The sequence below is a fragment of the Acinonyx jubatus genome, chromosome A2 (assembly GCF_027475565.1).
Source record: "Acinonyx jubatus isolate Ajub_Pintada_27869175 chromosome A2, VMU_Ajub_asm_v1.0, whole genome shotgun sequence".
Lineage (NCBI taxonomy): Eukaryota > Metazoa > Chordata > Mammalia > Carnivora > Felidae > Acinonyx > Acinonyx jubatus.
The window spans coordinates 136,156,025-136,168,344 of NC_069383.1; the positions used below are offsets into that span (position 1 = coordinate 136,156,025).

General features: G+C 44.1%; 1 protein-coding gene across 17 annotated transcripts in view; it reads left to right on the forward strand.

Moving 5' to 3' along the window:
* The window catches only part of CADPS (calcium dependent secretion activator), a 474,516-nt gene that overhangs the window by 421,977 nt on the left and 40,219 nt on the right, over positions 1–12,320 (forward strand). For all 17 annotated transcript variants that reach the window (XM_053219142.1, XM_053219145.1, XM_027039150.2 and 14 more), the window contains one exon: positions 6,054–6,086. In XM_053219142.1, coding sequence (XP_053075117.1) covers positions 6,054–6,086 — 33 coding nt within the window. The remainder of the gene's footprint in view (positions 1–6,053; positions 6,087–12,320) is intronic.

Consider the following 12,320-nt stretch of genomic DNA (forward strand, 5'->3'; position numbering starts at 1 on the left):
CTTGGGCACCTGAAAAATAATGGAAGAGCTCAATAGAGAAACCATTAAGCCTGTCTACACACGCTAAGTCAGGTGGAGGGTCGAGGCAATTAGCTGGGACATTCAGGCCAGGGAAACCGTTTTGGACCTTCTGTCCTGAGTCAGTGCAGATAATTATTCAAATCCCTCATACATTGTTCCCAGAGAAGCATTTTATGTTGTGTCTACACCCACACGCACACAAAACAAGACTTCAATATGACTGGTCAGTGAAGGTGGTTTAATATTTGTTTGGTTTATTTTACTGAATAATGGGCAGCTGAGGAGATGGGAGGTCTCAAGCTTTAACTTCTTAGCTGTACGACTTTAAGCCAAGTTCATCTGTCTGGGCCTTGGTTTCTTCAATTGTAAAACGGAATAATTAATAGGACCCCCTTGAAGTTTTGTCGTGAGGATTCAGTATAACAAATGTGGTATCCCTGACTCATTGCCTGGCAAGTCATAAGCACTCTGAAATGTTACTTATAGTTACTAGTTGTTGGATGGACATGACTCATTCTGTGTTTGGAGGGATTGTGCACTTAGACATCCTCTAAGAAAGGGGCCAGGAATCATGGAGCAAATGCCTTCTGATGGAGCACAGCCCCTGACCTGGTGCCTCGTACATAGTAAGTGTTCCTTGCTTCGGGCGTATAAGAACACGAACAAGTTGTTCACTGACAGCTTGTCTCCCTCAGCCTCTGGTTCCTGAGGTCTCCCTCAGCCTCTCTTACCTTGTGTTTCTTTTTCTGACCTCCTACCCCAGAACTGGGAAAGTCTATCTGGGCGGTCAGGGGCGAGAGGGTGGGTGCCCATGGTACTGCTGGAGAAGGCGTATTCTTCGTGCCATCTGACCATCAGGATTTCAGGAAATGAGATCTGGCTGAAGTCACAGTTCTTGCCTCTCCCTTGAGGGCAGTTGAGTGCCTGCTTAGAAAAGGTGCCAGACCGGTCTGTGGGGCAAACCCCTCCCCCCCCCCACCTTAGCTCCTGCGTCCCAGAGCACCTGGGGACCCGGCTTGGTCCTGGAGAGCTGTAGGTGTGTGTTATTGAATATAAGTGAGCGCCCCGGCCTGGGAAGCTGCCTGCTTACTCGTGCATAAACTCAGCCATTCTGAGCTAGGGAACAGATCTTTGCTGTGTGTCTCAAGGTTTTCTCTAGTACATAGGATGGTCACTAAATTGGCAGAAAGTATACCAGACTGTGAGTCAGCCCAGATACCTGCTGGTAACCTGGGGAGATTCCAGCATCCTTTTTATGGCAAGAAATGGCCCACGGGCTAGGGGTCAGGGGTGAAACTGTCACCACCATCACCAGAACAAGGTGCATGCACTCCATCTGTACTAATAAGCTAGTATTTGCAGTAACCACTAAGAAAAGTCACCTTCAATAGCTTCTACTCCATGCCAATACTGTTTTACACTCTTAGATGGATTATCTCATTCAATCCATACAGTATCCCTTTGAGTACTATTAGGAGCGTCCCATCTGCAGAGAAGGCTCAGAGACGTTAAATAACTTGCCCAAAGTCACAAGCTAGAAAATGGCAAAGCCAGACTTCTGACCCCACTAATCCCGAATTCATCCTCTTAGCCACTTCACTGGGAAGATTTCTTCTGAAGTTAAAAAAGAGGGGCACCTGGGTGGCTCAGCCAGTGAAGTGTCAGACTCTTGGTTTCAGCTCAGGTTATGATCCAACGGTTTGTGAGTTTGAGCCCCATAGTGGGCTCTGCGCTGAGAGCTCGGACCCTGCTTGGGATCCCCTCCCTCTGTCTCTGCTCGCACGCTCTCTCGCTTTCTCTCAAGATAAATAAACTTAAAAAATATTTAAAGGTAAAGAAGAAAAAATTGTACACACACCGATAGACACACACATACACGTTTTAGAACCACTGATGGGAAAACATACAGAATGACAAAATTCTATGAAACAGGTAGTACTTTTAAAGAAACACGTATTCATTAAAATCCTATCTACATATAATGGAAAAGTGTCTTGTGTACATTGTAAGGCCTGTTGTTTATTTAATCTAGAGGCAGCGTCTGGTGTGCACTTGAATTTTTCCGACCCTTGGCAACAATTCTGAAGCCCTCATGAGCTGGGAGGATCTGGCCCTTCCTCTCAGAACGTAGCTGGCAAAAACATATTCTACGGATACTGAAAATAAATGTGATGTTTAAAGGCAGCGCTGTTGACGGTAGGCAGGAGTGGGTTCAGGAACCAGAGCTCTGATCCTCGCTTTGCCAATTTATTCGCTCTGCTATACCTCAGCATCTACTATAAAAAGATAGAACTGATGAAAGCTTCCTACCTCTTAAGGAGACTAGAGTCAGAACAGGAAGCAGCCTTAGATGTAACCTGTCACAAGGGGAAGGCTCACATCCAGAGCACCCTATATAGCCTCCGCTTGAGCTGCTCGACCGTCAGAGACGACCAGTGCTTGGATGGACTGAGAGAGCTGTTTGAACCTTCTCTGGGGGCCCTTCATTCTACTCATCCATCCTGATTCCATGCTCTGGAACCACCATGAAAAAGCTTAGTTTTTCTACGTGGATGCTCCGTAATTAAGGCCACATTAGCCCTCCCTTTCTAGGCAAGATGTCTCTGCTTTCACTTTCCTTATAGAAGGCTCTCCTGGATCCTTACCGTCAACCTCCTTCTTTTTATTTTTTAACTTTTTAAAAAAAATATTTATTTTTGAGAGACAGAGAGACAGAGTGTGAGTGGGGGAGGGGCAGAGAGAGAGGGAGACAGGATCTGAAGCAGGCTCCAGGCTCTGAGCTATCAGCACAGAGCCCAATGCGGGGCTCAGACTCACCAACCGTAAGAATATGACCTGAGCCGAAGTCAAACACTCAACCGACTGAGCCAGCCAGGCGCCAAAACGATACACCAAAACAATACTCTAAATAATAATAGGACCACAGTTTACTCTGAGCTGTTTTTTTCCTATCACTATGGGATGGGAGGGAGATCTACAAGACAAGGTATAAGTCAGCAGTTATCTGATGAAAAACTGAAGGCTGCTGTGTGTAGGAGAGTGGATGGCTTTCATTCATGACATACAGCTTGCCTTATCTTCCGAAACTGCCTCAAAAGGAATAGAATTTGACTGGTGTCATTCTCTGGATTGAAACTGCATGTTAGTGGTAAATGGAGAGTAGGCGTGTTTAAAGGTTGATCATTTCAGCTGTAGCAAAACTCTTACCAACTGCCAAGCACTGACTCCACAGAGCAAAAGAGGCAGTTTCCAGCTGAGAAGAATGATTTTACGAGCACCTGCCCCAACCACTGATGCTTGAGTCCCTCAGACATTTCTACAATGGGTGAGGAGATCGGGAGTTCCAAAGAGAAAATTGGGAGTTCAGGAGACCACATGTGAGTCCTGCCATCTCTGCCTTCTGGCCTAGATTATGAGCAAATAAATTCTGAGGGTTTGGGTGCTCTGAATTGTAAAATAGAGATGCTTCCTAGCCCTCATTTTGCAGAGTGGCTGAAAGAAGAAACTGTCCATGAATGTGTTTTGCCAAGTGAAAAACATCACATAAGTGTTAGGTATTGTAGGTGAGAGAGACTTGAAAGAAAGGAAAACCAACTTTTTGCCCAAACTAAATTCTACATCCAGAATGGACAGGAGAAATTTGGTTTTGGGGATCATTTAGTAGAAACATTAGTTGTGCAATATCTGGAAAGCTTTCCCGATATCGCTTTTTTTAAAATGTGTATTTATTCTTGATAGAGAGAAAGAAACAGAGCATGAGTGGGAGAGGGGCAGAGAGAGAGGGAGGCACAGAATCCGAAGCAGGCTCCAGGCTCCGAGCCGTCAGCACAGAGCCCCACGCGGGGCTCGAACTCACGAACCACGAGATTATGACCTGAGCCGAAGTCGGATGCTTGACAGACTGAGCTACCCAGGCGCCCCTCCTCATATCCCTCTAATGGCCCCAAATGGCCATTTTCCTTTCACCCAGCAGCCTTTGCAGGAATGAGCTTTCACAATGTTGGCTTTCAGACTGATTCATGCAATGGCTTCTCAATCTGGCCATTCCCTGCTCATTCCTGAACGACCCTGAAGCCATCGCTGGTCACTTGTTTTCTCTCCTTCCTTCCTTCTGCGCATTTTCCCTGAGCGCCCTTTCTAAGCCAGGTACCAAGTGAGTCACTAGAGACACAGCTGTGAGCAAGACAAGACATTCTGTGGGAGACAGACATTGCACAAAATTACAGAATTACAGTTGCAGTCCACACTGCAAAGAAAAATGTAGGGTTTTAAGAGCATCCTTAGCAAGAGAATCGAGGAATTACCTTGGGTGCTGGTGCTCATTCCGGGTGTTCAGATGCATTGCCCTCTCAAGAATTAACTCATCGATGTGTGTGGTCAGCCCTTTAAAGTTTCTGAAATACTTTCTCATATGTTTTTTCACTGAGTCAGGCTCTCAACCCTGCAAAGAACACAGAATCATCATCACCCAGTTCTAGAGACCAAGTCTGTGGGACTTGACATGACTGTCTCAGGGTCAACTAGTTTTGCCACTTTGAGAATTGTCCACTCTTACTCCTGGGCTCTTGCCAACCTACCTTGTTGGTTCGCTGGCTTTTCTCCCTTGGGAGTCGGTATTTTGAAAAGGAGCCTTGAGAAGAGAGCAATTGGGGAAAATGCTCCCCTGGACACTTTGCTGAGCGACATGTGGGTAGAAGCTGTGATTCCTGATAGTGGCCTCAGCCAAGTGACAAGAGGAAGCCCTACCTGTGATGTGAAAGACGTCCTAACTGTTTTGTGTGCATCCGTCTTTGTAGTTTCCAATAAGACTCAAAACCCTCTCTGACCCCAAACGTAGCCCCCTGGTCTCACCTGTGCCTCGAGGAACAAGAGCCAAGTCAAAAGGAAATAAGTCCCTTGGGCTTTACTCCTCCAACCTCGCCATTCTTGACCTCCCACAGCACGCAGAGCCCCCCCTCCCCAGATGTGCTTATGAATTGATCACCTTCCCTACCATTCGTTCCATGCCTACTACGTCCCAGAACCTTGTGTACATTGACCTTTAGATCACCCGCTAAAGTAAGTATCTATTAGCATCTCTGCCTTTGGCCGATGTGGTACCTGAGGCTCAGAGAGACGAAGTAATTTGCTGAAGGTCACACAGCTCGTAAGTCGTAGAGCTGGGATTTGAACCCACACCCGACTCCAGATTCCATGCTCTCAGATATATACCGCACTCTCTCCCCAAAAACTGAAAAAAAATTCCATAACCACTTCCTGCTCTTCCTGTCTGGGGTTTTTAGTATTTAAAACCAGGAGACAGAACGACAGCCTTGGGACAGGCTTTGAGAGGTTCTGGTACTCTCTCAACCCCACCCACAGACACCTGTCACCCTCTGGGTTAAGGATGCCCGCCCACCACACCGCGTCCTCTTTAAGACTCTTAACTGAAACTCAAGGGTTCCATTAGGACAAACCCGTGGCCACAGGACAAAAAGACCCAAAATACAGGAAGTAACAGCGGCCTTAGTTGCTTTTCTAGACTAGCAAGCCCTCCACTAATCAGTTTCGGTTTAGCTAGTTACTTTTCTACTTTTTAAAGGGACAGAGGAGCATGCAGAATTCCCACAACAGCCACAGGATCCTAATCAGTAAATATCTGCTTGCCTTTTCTTTTTTCTTTTCTTTTCCTTTCATCTCTTTTCATTTCTTTTCTTTCTTTTCTTGTTCTTTTCTTCCCTTTTTCTTTTTTCTTTCTTTTTCCCTTTCTTCCTGTCTCCCTTCCTTTCCTTTCCTTCCTTTCCTCTCCCTTTTGCCTACCTTTCTTCCCTCTTTTCTCTCTCCCTCTCTCTTTTCTCTCTTTCTCTCCAAAGCGGTAGCTACAGCTTGGGAAAGAGAATAGACATCACATTTTATTTTTTAGTACCTTTCTGTGTTTCCTGGTCAGCTCCGTGTGCCAGTGTATTGTATTAACTGATGGTGACACAGCACTGAGCTGTGGACAATGAAGCATAAACACCAACCTCACTTCTGCCCTCTTCTTTCCTCCTTAGGTGAAGGCAGCTTCCAAATATGTGGATGTACCTGTGAGTATTCGAAAATTGCTTTTGTGTGTGTGTGTGTGCGTGTGTGTGTGTGTGTGCACGCATGTGTATGTGTTTGCTTTCATGAGAAATTGAATGATGCTGTTTTCATTAGTTGCTACTAAATTGCATATCTCTGACTTGAATCACCAGAAAGAGAGAAGCCAAGAGTATTTCATGGTAAAACATTTTTTTTAGATGAAAAGAGGGTATCGTTTCTTTCATCCAGAAGAGAGATCCTGTTTGAGAGTAAACCCAGTGGCCTTTCGTTTCATTTTCCTGGGTTTCTCTGGTACAGTTCATTCTCTATCGGCCTACTCCCCTCCCCTCCTGTATGCACACCTTGGGAGTCTCCGTGAGCTAGAAATTTGCACAAGGGTACCAGTATTTTTTTTTAAACAAATAAATTCTGAATTTGTTCATTTTGGGGTCAATTCTGCAATTGTTTTAAGGAAATCTTACAGAACTGCTTATAATTAGTGCAGACCTCATTAATGAAGAGAGCTCTCAAAGTTCACAGATAAAGCACTTGTGGTTGCCCAAAATTTACATTTAAATTGAGGTTAAGTACTACACATGAACGCTGGAGTGTGGGATTACCTGTGATAAGTCAGGATACATTTATCGACAGACTTTGCCCTGCCTATTAGCAAAATAAAATTGGAGAGATTTAAATATATTCCAATAAAGGGGAAAAGAAAATGATTCTGTTTCTCCATTTCTAACAAAAGAGGTGTGAGTCTATTATAAAATATTAAATTTAGAGAGCTTATCTCAACAGCCACCAAGGGTCTTGTACTGAACGTTTCTCATTCTGAACGTGGTTAAGTGCCCTCCTTGTTCAAATACTTATTTGTTAAAATTTGTTTTTTTCTAAAAGGATTTATATTAACATTTAAATTCATTTCCCCAGGAAGCTAAGTGTGTAATCGTTTATTAGCTTATTTCGCAAAGGATGGCAAAATGGAAAATTGGAGTGAATCTAGCATTAGCATACATTTTGTTTGTTTAATGAGAGAATGTACAATCAATAATTATGCTTTGAATTTATATAATACTTCTCATCGAGGGACCTCAGACTCCTTCACGTAGAGAGTCTTTATAATGGAGAAGAGAAGAAGCTCGCACACAACCGCAGCCAGGAGAGGCGTTAAGTAATTTATTTTTCCAAGCCCCAAAGTATAAACTTTCAGTTCACAGGGAGCGAACTACTCAAATTCTCTGGGCCTATTTCTCCACCCTTAAAAGAGAGGTAATAATACCCAAGTCACAGGTTTGCTGTGCAGATTAAATGACACACATATATGGAACTCTCAGCACTATACCTGGCACTCCCTAGACATTTGAGCAGCAGGAGCAGAGCCCCTGGGCAGGCGGATAAGGGGGTGCTCGCACTGTATTGCACAGGGGAGCAGGGAGAGAGGATGAATTTGCTGACAGCAGTCCTGACCTGCACGGGTCTGCAGCCCTAATAGAAATTGAAATTCTAGGCACCCAGCCTGAAGATCTGGTGTCTATAGGCCCCCAAGTCAAGGGGCGATCTCCCCGGCGAGGTTTAAACAGGTGCCCAGCAGGCAAGCTCCAAATACCCAGAGAAACTTGACCTGGCAATCATCGCTATCACCGGAAGTTATTGGGGAGGTCAAATTATTTTGGGGAGGGGGTCCGAAAAGTCAAACATCAGTGATTTCATGTGGTTTCCACCTAATTCCTACAGACCAGGTTTAGATTTATTGTAAAGCTAAGGGGGAAAAAAAAAAGGCTCTACATCTACACGAAAGGGAACAAAAGTGAATTAGCGAATTTGCACCCTCTAGGGAGACAGAAGAAAATGAGGCAACGTGTTCCAAACTGTGGTACATTTGCCACTGCTGATACATAATATAATAATAATTGCAATTGCAGCCAAGCCTCATAAAGCATTCCCTGTGTGCTAAGCACTGTTCTAAGGTAAGCACTTCAAATGTTTAAAGATGAGGAAGCTGAGGCGCAGAGATGGTCATTTGCTCAGAGTCCCACCGCTGGTAAGTGGCAGAGCTGAGATTTAAACCAGTCCCCTTAAACACTATGCCATCTGCAAGATGATTTTAGTTCGTGCATAGACCGACATCTTTATTGGGATAATTGAGGAATTATTTAAGGAGTATTAGAAAAAAATGTGGTTAGCACATCAAACCCATGATTTCACCAATTGTTATGGCTCAGGACAAGGATACCCTTTAAAATCAAGTTGATTAACATCTATTTTTATAGTACATAATATCATAGCAAGAATATTGTGTTTTAGTAAATAAACAATGTTATGGAAAATAATAGCACAGAATACACAGGCGTAATGTCTGTGCATGTTTACATATGGTCAATTACAGTAATCGTGTGCTTTTCCAAACAACCCTATGGGAGGGGAATGGGATCACCCTGCTTCACAGGTGAGGAAAGTGAGGCACAGGGAGGTTAAGAGCAAGTCCAGCATCACCTGCTAGTAAATCAGGGCGTGAGGGTTTAAGTGCCAGCAGTTTGACTCCGGAAAGCCTGCTAGCCCTGCCTTCCAGGAGTCAGTTGTGTGCATGTTTTTCCAACTCTGCCTTCAGTCGGGGCACATGGGTAGCTTGAACTCAGCCAAGGAGGGAATAGTTACACCGTGGAGATTGGCAGGCGTAACCAGTCAAGGTTTGCTGTTTTGTTCTGTTGTTTCTGTCTTCTGTTTTGAAGAGCCAGTGTCCTGGCACACCGGGGACGATCACCTATTAAATCACGTGTCCTCACCCCAGAATGTGCAGCGTTAATACTTGGCAGTGTTTGGGGAGGGGGGTGTTGTCTTTTGGTTTTTTTAAGTAGAGATTTCAGGCGCCTTGTGTCCAGAGATTCTGCTTCAATAGTTGGCGGGGAGGGGGGGGAGGGGTGCGGAGCCTGGAACTCTCTTTCCAAAGAGCTGATCTGGGAGAGTGCAGGTTTGGGAACCAGTAGGCTAAACCCATGAGTCTGGACCTTGGCTACGTATTGGAAACACCTGGGGAGCCCTTACGAGCATTAGCGCCAGGTTGCTTGCCAAATTAAAACAATTTCTGGAGTGAGGGGTCTTGGTGATAGTATCGCCCAAAGCTCCCCAGATCCTTCTCATTTGCAGCCGGGGTTAAGACCTCTGGGTGAAATCATCTTCCGAGGTGTTTCTGGCTCTGAAGTCTCCGAGTTCATCTGTGTTGCCCTGTGAGGTTTTTGGCACATGGTTTATGGGTTTAGTTCCTTGTGGGGACTAGTAGTTAGTTACATCAGAGATCTGTCTCTTAATTATCCGCACTAATGGACAGAAGTGCTGTTACCAGTCATTCAAAACATTGCGTAATCCCCAAAGCCTATCTCTTTGTCTTAGATGTAGTATTTGACCCTTCCGAATATACATGACAGATTTGCATTTCTAATTAGGGCTTGCTTAAGTTACTGAAAATTTGAATTTGTTTTCAAGCTCAGAAGTCCCTGGTAGGGGCAAGCTATGATTAAAATGTCCTATTTTTCCTAAGCCACAGAGTGGCGTCTTCACAAATGATACCTTCCACAGGTGGAGGGAGTCAACTATACAGAGGTTATTTGTTTGTTTTATACGTTTGCTAAAATCTCCATCCTCGGCCTGTCCAAGCCATATTTGAAATAAACAATGTACGAGATACTAAACACCATCATCTGAAGCTTTCCCCACTGTGTTTAGAAAGCAGTATGGTTATAGGGGCGCCTGGGTGGCTCAGTCAAGCGGCCTCATGGTTTGTTGGTTTGAGCCCCTCATCTGGCCCTGTGCTGACAGCTCAGAGCCGGGAGCCTGCTTCGGATTCTGTGTCTCCCTCTCTCTCTGCCCTTCCCCACACTCGTGCTGTGTCTCTGCCTCTCAAAGGTGAATAAATGTTAAAAAAAAAAAAAAAAAGAAAGAAAGGAAAGGAAAGCAATATGGTATAAAGCCTCATTTATCTAATAGCATCAGTCATTTAGCCAAGAATATTTTCCAAGTACAACTGCAAGTTAGCTTGTCTGTGAACAGTCTTTCTTTTAACCATTTTGGTTGGAAATCTACCTAGACTTCATTACACATCCTTCTCTGCCTGTGTCAACAGAAAACTGTACTTCAACCCTCCCTCAATGACAAAGGATCAACACTGTGACTGTCTTTCTCCCGTAGCCACGTAGTGACCTGCTACCCACAGGGCCTCCAGAGGTATAGAGGTGGCTTACCTCTGCCCTTGATAGTCCCAGACCCCAGTGGTTGCTGGGTCTACCTGTCTGGTGCTGCAGTTTGCTAAGGGCGTCAGGAAAAGTGACGGCACTCAGTTATCAGCCCACCTGTTTCAAACAGTTGCCCCTTCCTGGTCCACAGAAGGAAGGGAGACAAACTTGTTGGCTTTGGATGTAAAGCTGGTGAGAAAGGAAGAAGGTGGTGAGTGGAGGCCTGGGGACTGTATCATAAGAACACTGTATACATTGGCACACAGAGACTGTATCGTCTTTATTTTGATGTTGGTTTCCCTCAAGCCCCGTTTTTCTTCTTGGTTCCAAAGTAGATTCCAAAGGTGGGTAAGGCTATGAAGTGATACAATATTGTGGGGCAGGGTGGGGGAACAGAGTCATAGTGGCTCATGTTTGTATATCAATTTATGGCTTTTATGGTATCTTGACCTACATTATTTTATAACAACCCTTGAAGGTAAGTAGGAGAGCTACTATTAATCCCATTTTACAGATGGTGTAACTAAGACCCAGAGAAATTTAAATGATGTTCGCAAGTTCCAGTTGGTGGGGGAATATAATAAAAATCCAGGTAGTGTGACTAAAGAGCTCAAAAAAAAAAAAAAAAAAAAAAAGATGTGGGGAAGGGGCTTATTCATTCACGGGTTTGTTCATTCAGCATATATTTACTGAGCACCTACTCTGTGCCAGGCATCATTCTGTGTGCTGAGGATACAATAGAAAATAGATCAAATAAAGCCCCTATATTTGTGGAGTTATGTTCTAGTGAGAGCAAACAAGCAGACATATAGTAAATGTCAGCTATTGGTACACGTGATGAAGAAAAAGCAGGGTCAAAAGGTAGAGAACCATGGAGCTTTTTAACTACCTAGGTAAGATAAACCACCCTGATTTTTTTTTTTTTGGTCAAAGTTTTTAAAACTTAAATGAAACGCCCTTTGATGACAGCAAATTTTGTGGAAAGAGAAGGAGTGGGTGAAAATAACCATTCTTACAGGTTACTAACGTTGCCGGTTACTAACAGGGCTGCTGAATTGAGCTTTGAATCTTAGCTCTAAGGTGGCTGCATGAGTCCAGGAAAAGGCCATATCTGCCTCCAGGATCACCAGGGAAGAAATGGAAACAATACTAATAAGTTTCTCAAGTCCCCCCAAGTGGGGGGGTCCCCATCCCTACTGAGACTGCCCTTTGATGTGCGGCTGCCAAAGGGAGAGAAGGAGCCTAGCGAGGTGCCAGTTTAGAACTGATATGTATCACTTACATCTCATTGGAGAACCTCTATTGTTTCGTATCATAAAACTGCCACAATTATAGGACCATCACGGAACCTGCTCAATCCATTCACTGAAAATTGCTTGAAAGTGTAACAGTTGACTACTGTGGCTTTGGATTGTCCTCATTGTTTTTCAAATTAATACCTTGTCATTGTTCCAGCAGGTGTTAAGAAATGTTACTAGCATCCCAGGGGCCAAAGCATTGGCCCTTTCCTTGATAATTGTTTGCTTTGTATCATGAAAAAAAAAAAAATACAGTCCTACTGTTTCCAAACCTTCCTCATTTTCACCCTGGAAATTACACAGAAGTGTTAACTAACTTCAATTTGCAGTGGCTGACAGTCCCGTCTTGTAGAGAAATGATACTTTGTGATCTAAGGTAAATCACAGTAATGAAAACTAATCTTGTTTAGTTATTAGCAAACATACATGTCTACTGTGGAAATTTAAGCGGTTTGTTGCAGCTCTCTTGATGACCCATATTACATTGTTTTAATAGGTTTCTTTGGACGTATCTTTGATTGCGACATCTCAAGCAGTGTGCACCCCGAGCCTCTCTTTTTTTTTTTTTTTTTGTATTAGTATTTTCTCACAATAAATTATTTCTTAACTCTGGATGAACCACCTGCTTACCTTTCCAGAAAATCTAATTTATTTAAAAATCCCGTCCTTCGCCCTCCTCCTCAATTCCTGCTTTTTAAAATTTGGGGGCCATAAGGCTGCGCTGGGAAGT